General features: G+C 39.7%; 3 protein-coding genes across 4 annotated transcripts; all 3 read left to right on the top strand.

The window, feature by feature from the left end:
* The first annotated feature begins 3,829 nt into the window (after positions 1–3,829).
* Positions 3,830–21,077, top strand: LOC149113103 (E3 ubiquitin-protein ligase TRIM45-like). Its single transcript, XM_089287891.1, has 2 exons — positions 3,830–6,223; positions 14,307–21,077. Exons 1-2 carry the CDS (start codon positions 4,111–4,113, stop codon positions 14,741–14,743), a joined length of 2,550 nt encoding a protein of 849 aa, XP_089144017.1. The 5' UTR covers positions 3,830–4,110; the 3' UTR covers positions 14,744–21,077.
* On the top strand, positions 8,192–21,077 carry LOC149113102 (uncharacterized). Of its 2 annotated transcripts, XM_089287889.1 has the most exons (5): positions 8,192–8,559; positions 9,424–9,507; positions 10,339–10,392; positions 11,036–11,093; positions 11,417–21,077. In XM_089287889.1, exons 1-5 carry the CDS (start codon positions 8,473–8,475, stop codon positions 11,470–11,472), a joined length of 339 nt encoding a protein of 112 aa, XP_089144015.1. In that variant the 5' UTR covers positions 8,192–8,472; the 3' UTR covers positions 11,473–21,077. The 2 variants fall into 2 exon arrangements, with proteins under 2 accessions (XP_089144015.1, XP_089144016.1); XM_089287890.1 differs by lacking the exon at positions 8,192–8,559 and having other exon boundaries at positions 8,681–9,507.
* On the top strand, positions 17,655–21,077 carry LOC149113101 (E3 ubiquitin-protein ligase TRIM45-like). The gene has a single exon (XM_089287881.1). It carries the CDS (start codon positions 17,732–17,734, stop codon positions 19,976–19,978), a length of 2,247 nt encoding a protein of 748 aa, XP_089144007.1. The 5' UTR covers positions 17,655–17,731; the 3' UTR covers positions 19,979–21,077.
* Positions 21,078–21,537: the final 460 nt, after the last annotated feature.

Below are 21,537 nucleotides of genomic sequence, written 5' to 3'. Positions count from 1 at the left end.
ACAATGCTTTTCGTTGTCACGATACTGTCCCACAGGAAGTTAACGCCGAAGAGCCATTTAGGGAAAGGCTAGATACAACAAGCAAGCACCGAGGAAACGTATGATACTTGTCCAAACGAAAGAGCAATGTGACGGATTTTTCAGTAGAAGCCAACTTGAAACCAAATAATGAAAGAAGAACCCCTGGGAGTCACGCTTCAGTTTAAGTTTGTAGTTTCTAGAGCAAAGAAAGATATTTTTAAGTTTTCTTTCTTGCCACGAACAATCAATGAATAGAACTCTCTTCCTGAGGATATTGTCCCGGAATGCATTGTCCGTAGATAGTTTTAAATCAAAGTGAGTTTTTAATATTCGATTGTATTAGTTTTATTTGGATTTTTTTAATTTTTTGGATATTTTATTATATTAGTTTTATTTAGATTTTTTATTTTTTATTTTTTTTAATTTTTTTAATATCCCAGTGTATTATTTTTATTTAGATTTTTAAAGCTGGTGTGATATCTCAAGCATTATACCAAATTAACTAAGTAGAGATGTACATGTAAAGTGCGTTCCTCAGCTTTCGGCTTCTCTGTCTTCTCTTCAGTGTTTCAATCAGAATGCATACAAGTAAACATTTCCCTTGTTTTCCCGCCAAAGAATAGAATCGCTTCAACAGTGACGTATGACGGCGCTAGTGTCCCTGCTCTAGTGTGGTATTGTTGGGACGCCCCTAAGTTGTGTGTATGATATACAGCGCGCTCGTTTGTAAAGCCTTGGAATGAAGGATTATTAAAGCTGACCGGATCGTTTGACTGCTTGGGAGTTTTTCGCGAAATAAGTTTACTTTCTCACTAAATATCCTGGGAAAGTATTTGTCTTCTCCTCATAGCCACAAGACTGAAAAAAAAAAGGGTTGAACGTATCTAGATAATTGCTAGAAGGAGGAAATGAGAAACACTCCATTGAAATCATTTAATTTGTTTCTTTCTCAATCTTTAACTGAAAAGTTCTTTACTGTTGATTAGTTGACCGATACACAAGATCCTTGTCAGACCAAAAAACGCTTTTCATTCCTCCAATAGAATAACTACACGTCACATGTATATAACCATGAGGCACTGACGGTTACCGAGCCCCGAGTTAGGGGGGAGGGGTAGAGGGGAGGCCCATACGAAAAGGTCGGGGATGCTCGTCGGAAAATTTGAATTAAAGTCCAAGAGGAGATCAATCTGGGTGAAACTCTAACTTTATTGTCAGTCCCTACAAGATACCACTTAAAACGAAAGTGACAGCATTGACGTCTTGAGGGTCTTCAAGTGCACACTTAGAAAGCTAAAAATAGCTCACTATTTCAGTGAGGTCAGCTGTTACAAACCACAACAGCTCTTAATTCAAACTTGCCACTGATTTTCACCGTCCAAAGAAAACGATTGATATCAAATTTCTCCTGACTGAGCCGCAGTATTTCTTTAAATAATTTTGAGAGAATTTGGGTTTTGGTCAAACCTTTTGAACTGTGATGATTGGGTCTAGTATTTCCATAACGTGTCTTCTTACATTTACCATAAAATGGTAAGGAGAAATTAGGCTTTTATCACAGGCGCAGATGAAACGGAAAGATTTTAGAAGATGGATAAGATGCCTTTGCCATATAAAAATTACAGTCCATAGTGACATAAGTACTTTTGATCATAACAGACTGCCAAGAAGCATTTTTCCTGTCGTGAAACATCGACACCCCATGCCCAACCCTCCTCTTTTACCCGGGCTTGGGATCGGCTGGATGTACCCAGATTAGACTGGATATACCCAGGCAAAGTCAAAAAACAAAAAATTACCAAACTAGACAAGAGAAAACTTGTAGAGAGACTCGCGGTTGAGGCAGAAGAGGCTGCTGGTAGGCAAGATCTAAAGACCCTATATAGAATTAACAAAATGTTAAATAATGGTTTTAAAAACAACGATGTCCCTGTAAAAGACACAGATGGTAATGTTCTTTCGAAAGAAGCAGAAAAGCTGGCATGCTGGAGGGAACATTTTGAAAGCATTCTAAATAGGCCAGAACCTGAACAGGTAGCTGAGATTCCACCGGCAGTAGAGGACTTGGATATCTGCATAGATCCACCTACCATGGAAGAGGTGAAAGCTGCCATCAAAGTGATGAAGAGCGGGAAGGCAGGTGGAGCAGATGGAGTGACTGCAGAAATGCTCAAGGTTGAAGAAACTGAAACACCAGGCCTTTTGACGTGCATATTCAGAGAGATATGGGAGAGCGAGACGATTCCTGAAGCGTGGAAGACCGGACTCTTTGTCAAATTACCCAAAAAGGGTGATTTAGATGACTGCAACAACTGGAGAGGCATCACTCTGTTCCCCATTACCAGCAAGGTCTTCAGCAAGATCATCCATACAAGACTGGCTGAAACACTGGATGAGTACATCAGGCAGTAGCAGGCAGGTTTCCGCCCTGGACGCTCGTGCTCTGACCACATTTTCACCCTAAGGCAAATTCTAGAGCAGAGCAAAGAATGGAATGTTCCCCTGTATGCCAACTTTATTGACTTTGAGAAGGCGTTTGACGGCATTTACCGAGATTCCCTATGGAAGATATTAAGGCACTACGGGATTCCATCAAAGCTGGTAAATGTCATCAAGACGCTTTGCAGTGACTTCAAGTCCCATGTTATTTGCAACGCAGCGCTTACAGACGCCTTCAGCGTGACCACGGGTGTGAAACAAGAGTGTATTCTCTCCCCCTTTCTATTATTCTTGGGGATCAACTGGGTTTTGAAACAAGTGACTAGTGGTGGAGGGAGAAGAATTAGATGGACATTGACCAGTGTCTTGGAAGACCTTGATTATGCAGATGATATTGCGCTGCGCGCCCATCGACACCAGGACATGGAGGCAAAGACCAATACCTTGGCAACTACAGCAGGGAAATTAGGCCTGAAGATCAACATTAAGAAGACAAGGCATTTGATGATGAGTGGCAGGACCAATGAATCCATCATGGTGAATGGGGAATTGGTAGAAGAGGTTGATCACTTTACCCACCTGGGATCTAAGGTGTCCACCAGCGGAGATAGAGAAGAAGAGATCCTAGTCCGGATTTCAAAGGCAAGCCAGTCCTTTGCCTCGCTTCGAGGCACTTGGAGTTCCAAGAACATCAGGCAGAAGATAAAGATCCGATTTTTCAAAAGCAATGTCTTAAGCACTCTACTGTATCGCGCAGAATCCTGGAATATGACCAAAACCATCAGCCACAAGCTAGAAGTCTTCCAGAACAAGTGCCTTCGCAGGATTCTCCGTATATACTGGCCCCAGACAATCTCAAACTATGAGCTGCGCAGAAGAACAGGAACAGAACCAATCAAACAGCAAGTCCGGCGAAAGAGATTGAAATGGATTGGTCATGTGCTGCGCATGCCACCAGCAGCACTACCACGAGTTGCCATCAGGTGGACCCCTGATGGCCATAGAAAGAGACGCAGGCCGAAAGAAACATGGAGGAGGACAGTGGAGAAAGAGATGAAGGAGAACAGCTGGACATGGGGTCACCTGGAACGACGAGCACCCGACAGAAGCCAATGGCGCACTTTGGCCGAGACCTTATGTGTTTCAAAACACGAAGAGGATTAAGTAAGTAAGTAAGTAAGTAGGAAAGATCGACGCGTGGCGCGCGAACTAGCTCACGAGGGACGCGCGACTCGCAGATAATCGCGAGTCTTCGCGAGTCCGTAGAGATTGTAAGTTCAGTTCCCCCTGACCAACGCACCCCGACAAAATGAGCTGTCCATCTTTTGCAAGTGAGAAAAACAAATGACCTCTATTCAGACAGGAAGGAATTGAATACAGACTCCAAAGCACTAATGTTTTGTTCTGATCAATGTTTTAGTGACATCTGATCAACCAGCCACATGTGTCACATTCTTAGGAATCAGTATCAGGCAAAATGACAAAGGCTCTTAAAACAACGTTCCATGATTGGTTTGAACAAGGGAAAAGATTAGCATAATAAACAGCCACGATTCCAAGGAGAGCTAAAAAAAGAAAGTCAGAAGACTTCATTGTTTCGAGCTGAGTTCCGCAAAAACCTTGCTTTACCCGCTTGTTTCTGAACACGACATGGATATCAAAACGTTGCTCCATAATCTCCGTGAAGAAGTGTCTTGCTCGGTGTGTTCCGACATATTTACCGATCCAAAACATCTGTCATGCTTACACAGTTTCTGTCTGCACTGCTTGAAACAATGGCATAGGACGAGTCATGGCTGCGACACCATTAGATGCCCAAATTGTCAAGCCGTTAGCAGAGTACCTGAAAGTGGCGATCTGAAAGATCTTCCAACCAGTTTTTATCTGAATGGCTTGATTGATGTGCTTGTAATCAAAGAGTGCAGGAGTAGCCAAGTAAGATGTGGGAACTGCAAGAAGGAAAGCTCCGAGACTTCATACTGTTTTCAGTGTTGCATATTTCACTGTCAAGAGTGCGTCACTGCACACAACATCATGCGAAGCAATAAAGATCACCGTGTTCTGGCGCTGAAAGACTTTCAAGACAGGGACTATGAGGATGTGCTAAAGCGACCTGTGTTCTGTGCAAAGCAACGGCACGAGAAAGAAGAGCTAAAGTACTTTTGTAAGAACTGTGAAACGGCGGTTTGCCAATCTTGTGTTTTGATGGATCATCCTGGTCATGCTTTGGAGCACATGGAAGACGAAGCTGAAAGACAGAAGATTGAAATCAAATCAATGATTGAAACACAGAAACGTAATTTGCAAGCAAAGCTGACTGCTGTTAGTAAACTTGATGAAGACTACGCGAAGATCATACAACGAGGCGAAGAGGTGAAGAGGGACGTTCAGAGGACTGTTGACAATTTAATTGACAATATTGAAGCGAAGAAACAGACTATTTTTGCAGCGGTGGAAGACCAAACAAAGAAATCACTTGAAAGTCCAACAACCAAAAAGACCGAGATAGAGAATCAAATAGAGGTGATCAAATCAACGTTGGATAAAGCTGATAAGGTTTTGACACGAAGTGCAAACGCTGAAGTCGTTCAAGTGAAAAAGCCATTACAAACAATCTTGGAGGGAGTTGATCAAACTACTAAGCCAACTGAGCGTGACCTGAAAGATCTTCCGATTTTAGTTTTCGTGCCAAATCTAAAGATGTTGAAGATTGTCAACACCGAAGAAATTGGAACACTGAAAATACTGCAGCAAACTGAAGCTAGTCAATCTGTCGCTGAGGGCAAAGGACTCGAAGAAGGAACTGTTGGAGTTGAAGCACAGCTAACGTTTGTTCTGACCACTAGAAACGCAGAGGGAGAGCAGTGTTACAATAAACATGACCGTGTAACGGTAGAGATCAGGGACGAAGAAAGACGAGAATGTGCGACGGAAGTGCGAATAAATGACAATAAGGATGGAAGCTACAAAATCAGCTATTCACCCAAAGATCAAGGCAAATACAAAGTGACAGTAAAGGTAAACGGAGGACACGTTCTTGATAGTCCTTTTTCCATTGATGTGAAATTATTTCAGTTAAGACCTGCTTTTTCTTTTGGAGAATATGGTTCGTCTGTCGGAATGTTTAAGCATCCCTGGGGGGTGGCAGTGAATGCCAGGGACGAGATAGCTGTAACTGATTTTGGGAACCAGAGAGTTCAAATCTTCAAGAGTGATGGAAAATACTTAAGATCGTTTGGTCGGCAAGGTAACAAAGTGGGCGAATTTAAGTATCCTATGGGAATAACGTTTCATACAAATGGAAATATTTTCGTAGCAGACTGGGATAACCATAGGATCCAGATTTTCAGTGGGGAGGGTGAGTACGTGGGTATGTTTGGTGGGAAAGGAAGCCTTGATAGTCAGCTCTCTTATCCTTTGGGTTTATCTGTAGACAGTGATGGAAACATCATTGTTGCTGATGCAGGTAACATCATGATTAAGATCTTTTCTCCTGATGGCAAGTTTCTAATGAAGATAGGTGAGCAGGGCTCTTTTACTTGTCCTGTCCACTGTGTTCAGTGTGATAGATATCTCATAGTGTCAGACTACAGTAAACACTGTATAAAGGTTTTTAATTGTAATGGAGACTTTCAGTACAAGTTTGGAAAGAAGGGTGGAGGGGACGGGGAGTTTAATTTTCCCCATTGTTTGTCAGTGAACAAGTCAGGAAACCTGATAGTCTGTGATTCAGGCAATAATAGAATACAAGTATTTCAACTCAGTGGAAAGTTTGTTGGCAAGTTTGGAACAGAGGGCAGTAATTTAGGAGAATTCAGTTCGCCAGAGTCTGTAGCAGTTCTCAGTAATGGCCGAATTGTTGTGTCTGACAAGAATAACCATCGCATCCAGATACTGGAGTGAGCACTGTACTTTATGAAAAAAAAAGAGAAACTCTAGGACATTAATTCAAAATTCAAAATTCAAAATTTATTTTAGTTTTCAGTTTGTTTAATATGTGGAATTATTTTCTGTGGTAAAACGTTAGAGATGCAGTGTTCACCCAATTGCTTGTGGTGTGGCTCTGTATCGGTTGAACTGTTCTATAATTGTTTTGGGGTTAGGTGGGACGGGTGGGTGGCTGACAAAAACAAATTTGTGTGTCTTGCAGTTGGATGGGAATAATACGTACATCTCTTAAGTTGTATTGTATGAATTATTTTGAAGGACAAGAAAAAACGTTTCCTTTTTTTTGTTTACTTTACCAGTGGTTATATTATATAATAGAGTGACTAGCAAAATAAGAAAGTTATAAAACCACTTTATGGATTAATTGTTGTAATAAGAACCTCCACTATAGGGGAAAAGGCTGTTTAGGGGATTTGCCTTTTCTTAATTTAAAGAAGAAACATTTTGTTTCTCAAATTATTACTATACTCTTTGATATTTAATTGTCTTTATGATGTTTTTATAGCAAGTTTGTTTTAGGGATTAGCAGGTTATTGACAGTCAGGTATGTACTGGAAAATATGTAGTACAAAGAACATTGCTTCAATGAACTTACCAAGTGACTAATTGCCTTGACGTTTGTATTTTCCTTATATTCAATAGCAGACGGTATTTGTTAGCTGCAGTGCTACAGTTAAACCCCACTTAACGAATGACCGCTTAATACGGACACCTTGAGCCTTATGGAATTTGATTTTAGTTCCTAGCTCCAACATTTTCTGTTAGCTTGACCAGCTTAAGACAGACACCTGGATTATAGCAACACTTAGTGTGCTTTTGACGGTGTTTGAGAAAACGGGGTTCGACTGTATCTGTAGGTTAAAATATATGTTTTTAAAGTGTTTATTTTTAGCTTTAGTTTATTGGAACTTTAAAGTTAACTGCTTTAATGATGAAACGTTTTGTAGAAAGAGCTGTTTGCAATGATTAACAGCAGTAAATAGCTTGATATGAAGTAATTGTAAAATCATCATTTTCTTTGAAAATGTAAATAAACAAAGTGTGAGTTCAAGAAAGTTGCTCTTTGCTTTGAGTTTACTTTTTAGTTTCTTATGTGAAAAAAGAAATTGCTAGAGATCGTAAAGAGAGGTTCATAAATTCTCCAGTACAATGGGCCGAATAAGCTTGTTTAATAAGGTTTTATCGTATTTAACTCTGTTCTTTTGTGACTACGTTATAAATTGAAAAAACTTGAGTTTCCTTTGGAGCTATGAAAACTCATTCTTAAAAGACGGGATACTGACAAGCATGATGGGTGAAATTACTGGGGAAGCAAGGAAGGCACTAGAGGGCAGTTGGGTTATTGGAGGTGGAATTGAATTACCATGTGTGTATGACATTTACGGGAGCAAGAAACACAAAGCCCAAGTGAGGAAAGGAATATGGAAAGCTTAGAGTTCTTTGTAGGGAGGCCACAAAAAATCTGTGTGCATGGAAAACTGCTGGATTGTAGCAAGCTGTTTGCTCTGTTACTGTACTCCAAAACATTGTTGTTGAACAGTTGTGTTGTAAATGGACAGTGGATTGCATGAAGATTTGTTTCTTTCTTTGGTATCGTTATAATTATTATTCTTAACTCCACAACCACTTGTTTATGCCTACAACTTTCGCATTAAAATTTTGATCTTTTGTAAAGAAACGCTAAAGGAATGCACTTATACATTAGATGGGCTTATATCTGGGGGAGCTTATATCCAGAGCAATATCTTTGTTAGCAAATAGTTGGGCTTATATCCGGGGGGGCTGTAAAATGGTTTTTTACAGTATCTCTCTTGTAGTGCAAGTATATGATATTCCCTTGTAAGTGAACATGAATGTACCTCTGTTGTCTTATCATCGCTGCTTGTTCATGTAGGTTTCATTACATGTAACAGTGCCAAGTACATGCTATTGTCACAGGCACAGCAATTTGTCCTCTGAAACAATTAACAGCTTTAGAACCATCAGAGGCTCTACAGATTACATTCAGAATTAGAGTGCATTGGTTATCAAATCTAGTATTTAGGCAGGTCAGGGTGCTTTTAAATGTGTAGTATTCTGATTCAAACTTGTCCAACAGGTATGGAGATTGTTGGAAAAGAAGCCATAGTTCTGGGAAGAAGCAAAATAGTGGTAAGTTAATCCTTGTACATGATCATTGATGCACCTGACAGGGTTTAATAAAAATAATTATTATGGAAAATCAACAAAGTAAATTGAAATTTCAAGATTTCAAATCCCAAGCCTTAAGATTCATGGGAAGTCATGGAAAATTTGATCCTTGCCCAAGCACAATTAAGCTAGTCTCGATTTGCAGTAGAAAATGTAAGCTTTCAACTTTAATGTCTTGACCCGGCTGCATATGTGTTACTTCATGACTACATGTTCAATGGAACAGAACATGGCATTTCATGGTTTTCAAGGTCGTAGAGTTTGCTACTTTGTTTCAAAGCAATTTGACCAGAGTTTTAGGCTATGTTCACACCAGCATGGTGCCTGAGTATGATTCTGGCTAGGCACTTGTGTGAACAGACCATTAATTTTTTCTCAAGTACTCACACCAGAATTCAGGCACAGAGCCCTTGTCAGGGCACAAGGCCTCCACCTTGAACTTGGGTGCTAAACAGTATTTAGGTACACTGTATGTGGAGTACCCAGTGTCTGAACATAACATTATTTTTTGTCGGTACCCAGGCACCAGTGCTCAGCCAGCTTTTAGCCAGAATTTGAAAAGTGGCCGTCCAAAATGTGCTGTAGGGCTGTTCAAATAAGCAATTTATAAAGTAACATATGAAAAATAAAACTTTAGCAATTGTCCATCCACAGGATGCATGGACACTCATCTGGCTAAAAGCCTGGTGCTCAGGCACCCAGTGTGAACACAGTCTTAGTTTAAAAAGGCTTACTCTGAATGGAAGAATTGTTAAATTCACCATTCTACAGTGATTCATGTATAATAATAATAAAGCCATGTTTAAGAAATGCACAATCTTGCAGGTTTTACCCATGGCAGATCTTCTCAAATGGCATCATGCTACAGTGACAACATGTCACTCAAAAACAAAAGACTCTCCAGATGTGGTATGTAGGCTGTGTGGAAAAATAATAATATTGCTGTAGAGCAAAACTAGACCAGCATGGGGTTACACAAGAAAAACAGTTGAAATATCAAAATTGTGGTTTGAGTGTGCTCCCTTACCTGCTTTACTGAAAACTAGGAAAGAACATTGCCTTTACAATCAAATTCTATACAAATTGTAGAGAAGGTCATACGTGTACTTTTCCACCACAAGTCCTTAGTGGGATGCAACTTAGCCATTCATTTCCCAGAAATTGTGTTTCTTTAACCAAAGGTAATGATATTGAATGAAATTATATGAAAACCAGACTCTACTGGATGATATATATATATAAAAAAAAACAGAGAGCAGCTAAGTTGAGAAAATAAATATCATTGTTTACCTGGGATCAGTAAGTGCAGCCTGTTTCTTGTTTTATTTGGCCATTTATAAAATAATAACAACACATCAATGTATATTATAGGCAAGGAAGCCCTGGGAAGCCAATAAGGTTTAAGTAAAGGACTACTTTAAATACTTAAGTCATAGCAAGAGAATAAAAATGCTGTAATTGGCACACAGAATGATCATAATTCAGGATAAAAAGTAGTAATGTTATAATTAAGCAAAACTAAGCGCGTGAATGTGTAAAAGCAAAGGGAAAAAAAGTGGAAAAAGCACAATAAAATATACTTACAGTGTATACCAAGAAAGATGACTTACATGTAAGTTTAGCGGTGAACACAACTTACAATACTAGGGACATTTTGAGTTTCAGTGCTGAGAGAATTAAATAATTTGGGGCCTTGAAAATGGAAAAAGAATTCAGAGGTTTGATTTTTCTGGTTTGTAGGTGAGATGGGGTGATATTGTTGTCGTTGGAATTGGAAGAGCTGACTTTGTGAAGGTATGATAGTCTACAGAACAGGCGGATTAGCGCGGCAGAAAGCAAAATGCAGTACACAAACGTGCGAGTCGAAAAAATCCTGAGCCGTAGGAGTCTGTGTAGGCCTGTCACCCAATTTCACACATTTTACCATTTGCCAGGCTACCAGATGGAAGAGCATAAACAAAGTGTGACTACAAGCAGATTTTTTCATCTCATGCTTCGTGCTTGTGGGCACGCTCTGCGCTCGTGTATCGCATTTGGCTCTCTGCCCCGCTGATCTGCCTGTTCTGCAGGCTATGGTATGATAGTGTACAAACTGTGCTCTTAGCGCTTTCAACTCTTGCATAATTATGTTAAGTGTTTTCTAAATACAGTGTACAGTACAGATCAAATGTTGACAGGCATTCCCTAATCCTATATCCTTGATCCTGGATCTTTGATGCGTTAGACAGTAGAGGCTCGATTTTCAAGTTTCCAGTTTCAAGACACTAGAAGAATGTTTCAAGAAACAATTTATTTCTCAAGTACATAGCAATAACAGCAAACAATAGCAAGGAACAAAAGTTATTAAGTAGATTAGTTCCTTGTTTCTTTGACTCCAAACTCAAATGACTCGCCTTAAAACCCAAATGACTAGATTGTGATGATTTCTAATTTTTAGGGGGACTGGATTAAGGAGGGTGCAGCGGTCGTCGACTGTGGAATTAATGTGATTCCAGGTAAGATTAATAATGATCCAATACAATAGCTGTTTGCTTATTCTGTTTTGCTGCTCTAATTGTGGTCAAGATTGACTGTTCAATCATGCAACATGATTTGTTCAATGAGTGGTCAACATTTTCTCATCTAGACCACTCACATTTCACCATTTAGAAAACTAATTCCCCTGGCTGGCCTTAGTTGCGGACATGTCAGGAAAAGAACAAGAGTCAGGCCACTTTTAATTTTTCAAAATCAATCACTTGCTGTACAGTTGTTACTAGGTGAGATGCAAATATTTTTACATGTATAACAAGTCTGTTTCTCTTCTTGCCTTCTTCAGATGAGACTAAAAAGAGTGGGGGTCGTCTCCTCATCGTCTTCATTGTTTCCAGTTGAGTTCTACAAAACCTTGCATTACTCGCTCCTCGCTCGCTTGTGGAAGTCGTTCAAGTGAAAAAGTCATCAGAAATAATCTTGGAGGGCGCTACCAAGCCAACTGAGCGTGACCCGAAAGATTTTCCGATTGTGGTTTTCGGGGGTTTTTGTGCCAAAAGATGTTGAAGACTGTCAACACCGAACAAATTGGAACACTGGAAATACTGCAGCAAACTCAAGCAAGTCAGTCTGTCGCTAAAGGCAAAGGCATCCAAGAAGGAAATGTCGGAGTTGAAGCACAGTTTGTTCTGACCACTAGAAACGCAGAGGGAGAGCAGTGTTACAATAAACATGACCGTGTAACCGTAGAGTTCAGGGACGAACAAGGACGAGAATGCGCGACGGAAGTGCGAATAAATGACAATAAGGATGGAAGGTACAAAATCTCCTATTCACCGAAAGATCAAGGCAAATGCAAAGTGACAGTTAAGGTAAAAGGCAAACACGTTCTTGATAGTCCTTTTTCTACTGAGGTGAAATTATTTCAGTTAAGACCTGTTTTTTTTACAACTTTATTATTCTTATGACTCGCATGTTTACAATTTTTACAGAAATAGATATACAGATTAAGTTTAAAATGCTTGATAATAACAACAGCGCGAACCCGCAGATAGCCTGGGCTAATCTAGGCGGGCCACACCTATATTTATATTAAAATACAGTGGAACCCCGCTCTACGGACACCTGCTTAATACGGACACCCCGATATTACGGACAGTTTCGTTTTCCCCGACAAAAAGCTCATATGTTTTTTCTAAAATTAACCCGCGTATTACGGACACCCGTTAATACGGGCAACGGACACTTTTCTGTGTCCCGAGCGACAAACTCCTATACATCGTCAACCCCGCTTTACGGACACTGTTTGTATCTGCGCATTGTCTATTGTCATTGTCATGATTATGTGCTAATTAGAGATTTTGTACCCTGGTCAAATTATGACAGATTTCGGCGGGTTAACACAATTTTATTACCTAATGAAACAGTGTCAAAATAGCATGACGCATTTGACCAGTTCTTTTTTCCGGTGCATTACCCAGTCTGCAGTCCTTATATAAAGCTTTCTGCCTGATACGCTTACACAAAAGTTTCACTTTCTTGGTGTTTTGCTACAGTCCTCGCTTGTAGCCTTCTTCCTCTTTGACGTCTTATGCTTGCCACTATCAGCATCGGCCTCCGTTCGTATTGCTGGGTTGTTGCCAACGTCTATTAATTGTTCAAGTAAATCCACGTGCTTCCTAGGACCATCAAAAATATAAACACACGGTATTTCCATACCAAGACCTCCACCCCGATTAACTGCGTTTCCACATACTTCAACTGATCCTCGATTAGTAGGCTTTGAAATAAAATGGGTGACTATACCAGTGCGGTTTTTGGTGTTCGCGAGGTGATATGGAATGTGGCCGATAACTCGACTTTCCTTTAGCACGGCGACTGCGTTTTTTCAACTGATTTCAAGAACAGTCTGTACAACATAAAATTTATTTTAGTCCGAGAGTGATACAGTTAATGATTTGTAATTTACAGTACAATTAAAACGGTTTGTTGCCGTACAAGTGTCGGCCTTAGTGTTTGTATCGATAAAACACGTGTCCGTGACTTTTTTCCGAGGACCCCGGTTAATACGGACACCCCGTTAATAAGGACATTTTGGCATGTCCCCTTGGTGTCCGTATTAACGGGGTTCCACTGTAATCAGGAACTAAATTAGTTTCTTCCGCAGCCGTTATTAGGGTCGTCACGCGTGAAGCGTTGCGTGACGACTCTAATAACGACTGCGGAGGAGACTAGAACTAAATTTAAGAACTTGAGTCACGGTGTCGACTTAACATAGTCATCCCTATCTGAAAGAGTCTCAAATAAAAATCTTCGAATTGTTTTCTTAAAGATTGGCTTAGATAAATCTCTCCAGTCTGGAGAAATTTGATTCCATAATATCGCTCCAGTTCTCGAAAAAGAGCGTTTGAAAATTTCCGACTTAACTTCTTTCCGAAGATAATTCCCTTTAGCGGCATGCCTTGTGTTGTACCCATGAATTTCATTTGACCTAGTAAAAGGAGCTCTGATAGGCGAAGGGGCTAGTTTTTTCCAAATATCATGCATGAGATTCACAACCGCGTCAAAGTAGATCATATTTACAGGTAAAATCTTTGATTGAATGAAAAGAGGAATAGCATGAGGATCACTGGGCGCAAAATAAATCAGTCGAAGAGCTCGTTTTTGGAGAACAAGTAGTTTGCCAATGTACGACTTGGCTGCGCGACCCCATACACAAATCCCGTAGGATGAATATGGCAGAATAAGCGAGCGATAAATCACTAAAAGAGTTTCAGTTGGAAGAAAGTGTCTTAGTCTGGCTAGAATTCCAATAGTCTTACTTATTTTCAATGAGATAAAATCGATATGGTGATTCCACTTCAGGTTACAATCAATAAGAATTCCCAGAAATTTCACAAAATCTTTACGATCTAGAGAACAGAACTTATTGGCACTGTTATCATACATTTTGATACTAATTTCCTTATTAATCTTCAAGAGTGATGGGAAATTCTTAAGATCTTTTGGTCGGCAAGGTAACAAAATGGGCGAATTTAAGTATCCAGCGGGAATAACTTTTCACAAAAATGGAAATATTTTCGTAGTAGACCAGCGTAACCATAGGATCCAGATTTTCAGTGGGGAGGGTGAATACGTGGGTATGTTTGGTGGGAAAGGAAGCCTTGATAGTCAGCTTTCGGATCCTTGAGGTTTATCTGTAGACAGAGATGGAAATATCATTGTTGCTGATACAGGCAACAAACTGATTAAGATCTTTTCTCATGATGGCAAGTTTCTAACGAAGATAGGTGGGCAGGGTTCTTTTAGTTTTCCTATCCACTGTGTTCAGTGTGATAGATATCTCATAGTGTCAGACCGAGACGAACATTGTCTTGAAGTTTACGACAGGAATGGAAACTTTCAGTACAAGTTTGGAAAGCAGGGTGGAGGGGACGGGGAGTTAACGTATCCCCGTTGTTTGTCATTGAACAAGTCAGGACACCTGATGGTCTGTGATTCAGGTAATCATAGAATACAAGTATTTCAACTAAATGGAAAGTTTGTTGGCAAGTTTGGAAGAAAGGGCAATAATTTAGGAGAATTCAATTGGCTAAGGTCTGTGGCAGTTCTCAGTAATGGCCGAATGGCTGTGTCTGACAAGAATAACCATCGCATCCAGATACTGGAGTGAACATTGTCCTTTACAAACAAAAAGAAAACCAGTAATTATGGGATTATTTTACAGGGATTCAAAATTCATTTTAATATTAAGTTTTTTTTAATTTGTGGAAAATCTTTTCCGTGATAAAAGGCTAGAGATGCAGCATTCACGTAATTGCTGGTGGTTTGGTTCTGTATCGGTTGAACTGTTCTATTATTGTTTTCGGGGTAGGGGGAACGGGTGGGTGGGTGACAAAAACAAATGTGTCTCTTGCAGATGGATGGGATGAATAACTATGTCTATTAAGTTGTATTGTCCGAATTATTTTTAGGAAAAGAAACCGTTTGTTTGTTTGCTCTACAACTGCGTACATTAATTAATAGAGTGACTAGCAATTCAAAATAAGAAAGTAATAAAACCACTTTGGATTAATTGCTTAATTCTTTATTTAAAGAAACATATCGTTTCTAAAATGATTCCTATATTCTGACATTTAATTATCTTTATGATGTTTTTATAGCAAGTTTGTTTTAGGGATTAGCAGGTTATTGACGGTCAGGTATGTGCTGGTAAATATGTAGTATAATGAAAATTGCTTCAATGAACTTACTGAGTTACTAATTGCCTTAAAGTTTGTATTTTCCTTATTTATACTCAATAGCAGTATTTATTAGCTACAGTGTTACAGTTAAACCCCTCTGTACGAATGATTGCTTAGTTCGGACACCTCGAGATTACTGAAAGTGATTTTAGTTCCTAGCTCCAACATTTTCTGTTAACTTGACCAGCTTAAGAGAGACACCTGGATTATATCAAAACTTAGTGTGCTCCTGACGGTGTCTGCGAAAACGGGATTCGACTTTATCTGTAGGTTAATATATATTTTTAAAGTTTACATCTCTAGCTTTGGTTTATTGGAACTTTAGAGTTAGCTGCTTTAATGGTAAAACGTTTTGTAGAAAGAGCTGTTAGCGATGATGAACAATGGTGAATAGCTTTGGACATAAAATAATTGTAAAATATTCATTTACTTTCACGATGTGAGAAACTGAAATAAACTGTAAGTTAAGTGAAACTGTAATATGCCTTCAGTTATCACTGTTTCTCGAGAAGCGAATGGTTTTGTTTACTTTTAAGAATTTGCGAGCCAAAGGTGAAATCCATAAACTAATAACAACAGAACGAAAGCAATGTTTCCTTTGTACTGAGCAAACAATAATCTTTGTTGTATTTGTTCCTTTACAACTTCGCTCATAAATCTTACAAACATGGTTTTTATTTTCGGCTCATGAACTCGAGTAATGACCGGAAGGAGTGCACCAAAGCGAGAACACGCTCGCGGGTTGCTACAAGCGAGGAAAAGGAAAGAGCGCCTGCAAGAGAGGGACAGGGAAATTCATTTCCTTCCCCGAACATCGCTCAAACTCGCGCCATATTATTCCTCAAGCGCTTGCTATGCAGATAATGGAAACGGAGAAACTAACAAACTGTTCATTAACGAATGGAGATCTTGTCGATGAGCATAACATGAGCCTTGGTTTGATTTCTCTCGTTCTTCTGTTTACTTGCCTTTCCGGGATGGAAACGTGTATCGTTGTAAGAATTGTAGACGAGTATAGCTTACTACTAAAGTAACCTATAAATAACAAGCCACAAGGCAAGACACAAAAAGTATATTTGACGGCTAGCGGCTAAAAATAGTGAGGTTTTGTCCCTTAGTGAGACCAGAAGTATGGATTTACGCCCCTTAGCAAGCCGACGAGCATCCATCCCCGACTATTTGACATGAGAGCCCCCTCCGATTCACCACGCGGAAAGCGAGCCAAACTCCAGATTAAGTAGTCAGGGTATAAGGAGTGGGCAGTGACTGTGTGGACAATTGATGGGGAAGCTCCCCCCCCCCCGACATTTTACTGTTGTAGTGCCTCTCGTCACACAGGAGTGTATCACCATGCACCAAACTGTTGGGACAAACTAAGAAAATGTTGGGAGGAAAGTAACCTGTGTTGGACTAGCATCCAATCCGGGGGAAGCCGCAATACTCTGGACTGCTTTATACCACGCAAGTCAGGATAAGTTCCAGCAGTGTTGGTCAGTTTGGCTAAAGTGTGACATCACTCCATTATTAACTGAAAATAGCTCACTATTTCAGTGTGGTCAGCTGTTACAAATCACAACAGCTCTTAATTCAAACTTGCTACTGATTTTCACCGTCCAAAGAAAAAGATCGATATCAAATTTCTTCTTAATGAGTCACGATATTTCTTTAAATAATTTTGAGAGAATTTGGGTTTTAGTCAAACGCTTTTAACTGTGATGATTGAGTCTTGTATTCCCATAACGTGTCTTCTTACATTTGCCATAAGATGGTAAGGAGAAATGAGGCTTTCATCACAGGCAGAGATAAAACGGAAAGATTTTAGAGGATGGATAACATGCCGTTGCCATATGAAAATTACAGTCCATAATGACATCAGTTGTTTTGATCATAACAGACTGCCAAGAAGCATTTTTCCTCTCGTGAGAGATCGACGCGCGGCGTGCGAACCAGCTCACGAGGAACGCGTGACTCGCAGATAATCGCGAGTCTTCGCGAGTCCGTAGAGATTGTAAGTTCAAACCATTGCTTGAAGTTCTGTCTGACCAACAGACCCTAACAAAATGAGCTGTCCATCTTTTGCGCGTGATCAAAACAAATGAAGCCTATTCGGACAGAAAGGAATTGAAATACAGACTCCAAAGAATTTCTCTTTTGTTCTGATCAATGTTTTAGTGACATCTGATCAACGAGCTTAAACGATGTACCTCGGGGTCACATTCTTAGGAATCAGTATCCAAGACAAAATGACAAAGGCTCTTTAAAGCAACGTTCCATGATTGGCTTGAACAAGCGAAAAGATTAGCATAATAAACAGCCACGATTCCAAGAAGAGCTAAAAAAAGAAAGTCACAAGACTTCATTGTTTCGGGTTGAGTTCCGCGAAAACCTTGCTTTACTCGCTTGTTGCTGAACACGACATGGATATCAAAACGTTGCTCCATAATCTCCGTGGAGAAGTGTCTTGCTCGGTGTGTTCCGACATATTTACCGATCCAAAACATCTGCCATGTTTACACAGTTTCTGTCTGCACTGCTTGAAACAATGGCATAGGACGAGTCATGGCCGCGACACCATCAGATGCCCGAATTGTCAAGCCGTTAGCAGAGTACCTGAAAGTGGCGATCTGAAAGATCTTCCAACCAGTTTTTATCTGAATGGCTCGATTGATGTGCTGGCAATCAAAGAGTGTAGAAGTACTCAAGTAAGATGTGGGAACTGCGAGAAGAAAAGCTCTGCCACTTCTTATTGTTTCCAGTGTTGCATATTTCACTGTCAAGAGTGCGTCACTGCACACAACATCATGCGAAGCAATAAAGATCATCGTGTTCTGGCGCTGAAAGACTTTGAAGACAAGGACTATGAGGATGTGCTAAAGCGACCTGTGTTCTGTACAAAGCAACGGCACGAGAAAGAAGAGCTAAAGTACTTTTGTAAGAACTGTGAAATGGCCGTTTGCCAATCTTGTGTTTTGATGGATCATCCTGGTCATACTTTGGAGCACATAGAAGACGAAGCTGAAAGACAAAAGATTGAAATGAAATCAATGATTGAAACACAGAAGCGTAATTTGCAAGCAAAGCTGACTGCTGTTAGTAAACTTGATGAAGACTACGCGAAGATCATACAACGAGGCGAAGAGGTAAAGAGGGACGTTCAGAGGACTGTTGACGATTTAATTGCCAATATTGAAGCGAAGAAACAGACTATTTTTGCAGCGGTGGAAGACCAAACAAAGAAATCACTCGAAAGTCTAACAACCCAGAAGACCGAGATCGAGAATCAAATAGAGGTGATCAAATCAACGTTGGATAAAGCTGATAAAGTTTTGACACGAAGTGCAAACGCTGAAGTCGTTCAAGTAAAAAAGTCATTACAAACAATCTTGGAGGGAGTTGATCAAACTACTAAGCCAACTGAGCGTGACCTGAAAGATCTTCCGATTTTAGTTTTCGTGCCAAATCTAAAGATGTTGAAGACTGTCAACACCGAAGAAATTGGAACACTGAAAATACTGCAGCAAACTGAGGCTAGTCAATCTGTCGCTGAGGGCAAAGGACTCGAAGAAGGAACTGTTGAAGTTGAAGCACAGTTTGTTCTGACCACTAGAAACGCAGAGGGAGAGCAGTGTTACAATAAACATGATCGTGTAACGGTAGAGATCAGCGACGAAGAAGGACGAGAATGTGCGACGGAAGTGCGAATAAATGACAATAAGGATGGAAGCTACAAAATCAGCTATTCACCCAAAGATCAAGGCAAATACAAAGTGACAGTAAAGGTAAACGGAGGACATGTTCTTGATAGTCCTTTTTCCATTGATGTGAAATTATTTCAGTTAAAACCTGCTTTTTCTTTTGGAAAAGAAGGTTCGTCTGTCGGAATGTTTAAGTATCCCTTTGGGTTGGCAGTGAATGCCAGGGACGAGATAGCTGTAACTGATTGTGGGAACCACAGAGTTCAAATCTTCAAGAGTGATGGAAAATACTTAAGATCGTTTGGTCGGCAAGGTAACAAAGCGGGCGAATTTAAGTTTCCTATGGGAATAACGTTTCATACAAATGGAAATATTTTCGTAGCAGACTGGTATAACCATAGGATCCAGATTTTCAGTGGGGAGGGTGAGTACGTGGGTATGTTTGGTGGGAAGGGAAGCCTTGATAGTCAGCTCTCTAATCCTTGGGGTTTATCTGTAGACGGTGATGGTAATATCATTGTTGCTGATACAGGTAACAACATGATTAAGATCTTTTCTCCTGATGGCAAGTTTCTAATGAAGATAGGTGGGCGGGGCTCTTTTACTTTTCCTATCCACTGTGTTCAGTGTGATAGATATCTCATAGTGTCAGACGGAGATGAACACTGTATAAAGGTTTTTAATTGTAATGGAGACTTTCAGTACAAGTTTGGAAAGGAGGGTGGAGGGGACGGGGAGTTAACTTATCCCTGTTGTTTGTCAGTGAACAAGTCAGGACACCTGATGGTCTGTGATTCAGGTAATGATAGAATACAAGTATTTGAACTCAGTGGAAAGTTTGTTGGCAAGTTTGGAAGAAGGGGCAGTAATTTAGGAGAATTCAGTTCGCCAGAGTCTGTAGCAGTTCTCAGTAATGGCCGAATTGTTGTGTCTGACAAGAATAACCATCGCATCCAGATACTGGAGTGAGCACTGTACTTTATGAAAAAAAAGAGAAACTCTAGGACATTAATTCAAAATTCAAAATTCAAAATTTATTTTAGTTTGCAGTTTTTTTAATATGTGGAATTATTTTCTGTGGTAAAACGTTAGAGATGCAGTGTTCACCCAATTGCTTGTGGTGTGGCTCTGTATCGGTTGAACTGTTCTATAATTGTTTTGGGGTTAGGTGGGACGGGTGGGTGGGTGACAAAAACAAATTTGTGTGTCTTGCAGTTGGATGGGAATAATACGTACATCTCTTAAGTTGTATTGTATGAATTAGTTTGAAGGACAAGAAAAAACGTTTTTTTTTTTTTGTTTACTTTACCAGTGGTTATATTATATAATAGAGTGACTAGCAAAATAAGAAAGTTATAAAACCACTTTATGGATTAATTGTTGTAATAAGAACCTCCACTATAGGGGAAAAGGCTGTTTAGGGGATTTGCCTTTTCTTAATTTAAAGAAGAAACATTTTGTTTCTCAAATTATTACTATACTCTTTGACATTTAATTGTCTTTATGATGTTTTTATAGCAAGTTTGTTTTAGGGATTAGCAGGTTATTGACAGTCAGGTATGTACTGGAAAATATGTAGTACAAAGAACATTGCTTCAATGAACTTACCAAGTGACTAATTGCCTTGACGTTTGTATTTTCCTTATATTCAATAGCAGACGGTATTTGTTAGCTGCAGTGCTACAGTTAAACCCCACTTAACGAATGACCGCTTAATACGGACACCTTGAGCCTTATGGAATTTGATTTTAGTTCCTAGCTCCAAGATTTTCTGTTAGCTTGACCAGCTTAAGACAGACACCTGGATTATAGCAACACTTAGTGTGCTTTTGACGGTGTTTGAGAAAACGGGGTTCGACTGTATCTGTAGGTTAAAATATATGTTTTTAAAGTGTGTATTTTTAGCTTTAGTTTATTGGAACTTTAAAGTTAACTGCTTTAATGATGAAACGTTTTGTAGAAAGAGCTGTTTGCGATGATTAAGAGCAGTAAATAGCTTGATATGAAATAATTGTAAAATCATCTTTTTCTTTGAAAATGTAAATAAACAAAGTGTGAGTTCAAGAAAGTTGCTCTTTGCTTTGAGTTTACTTTTTAGTTTCTTATGTGAAAAAAGAAATTGCTAGAGATCGTAAAGAGAGGTTCATAAATTCTCCAGTACAATGGGCCGAATAAGCCTGTTTAATAAGGTTTTATCGTATTTAACTCTGTTCTTTTGTGACTGCGTTATAAATTGAAAAACCTTGATTTTGTTTTGGAGCTATGAAAACGAAATACATGATAAGTTACGTGGTCATTTGATACATGACTACGTTTCAGCTTCCTGTTAACACGAACCGTGGTCGAACAATAACTTTACCTCTTTGACTGTGTTGAGATACAGAAGAAACACTTCAAAGCAGTTACGTTAACCTTCCCCTCCCTACAAATCTCTTGCACGCTACTCTTGGCGGGTCGGCAAGGCGAGCGAGCACTAGTTTCATATTCTGCAGGGTTTCTTTTTTTCTGGTAGCGCTAAATTCATTGCG

Source organism: Orbicella faveolata, unplaced genomic scaffold, assembly GCF_042242905.1.
Source record: "Orbicella faveolata isolate gen_17 unplaced genomic scaffold, um_ofav_v1 contig_15, whole genome shotgun sequence".
NCBI lineage: Eukaryota > Metazoa > Cnidaria > Anthozoa > Scleractinia > Merulinidae > Orbicella > Orbicella faveolata.
This window is presented reverse-complemented; position numbering and strand designations above follow the sequence as displayed.

What these genes read in the sequence shown, in the direction of transcription:
- LOC149113103 (XM_089287891.1), top strand. Translation starts at nt 4,111, where the DNA reads ATGGATATCAAAACGTTGCTCCATAATCTCCGTGAAGAAGTGTCTTGC. An exon ending in AATACAAGTATTTCAACTCA is followed by an intron (nt 6,224 to 14,306) that starts GTGGAAAGTTTG and finishes TTGCTGATACAG; the next exon opens with GCAACAAACTGATTAAGATC.
- LOC149113102 (XM_089287889.1), top strand. Translation starts at nt 8,473, where the DNA reads ATGTGTAGTATTCTGATTCAAACTTGTCCAACAGGTATGGAGATTGTT. An exon ending in TGGGAAGAAGCAAAATAGTG is followed by an intron (nt 8,560 to 9,423) that starts GTAAGTTAATCC and finishes ACAATCTTGCAG; the next exon opens with GTTTTACCCATGGCAGATCT. An exon ending in TGGAATTAATGTGATTCCAG is followed by an intron (nt 11,094 to 11,416) that starts GTAAGATTAATA and finishes TGCCTTCTTCAG; the next exon opens with ATGAGACTAAAAAGAGTGGG.
- LOC149113101 (XM_089287881.1), top strand. Translation starts at nt 17,732, where the DNA reads ATGGATATCAAAACGTTGCTCCATAATCTCCGTGGAGAAGTGTCTTGC.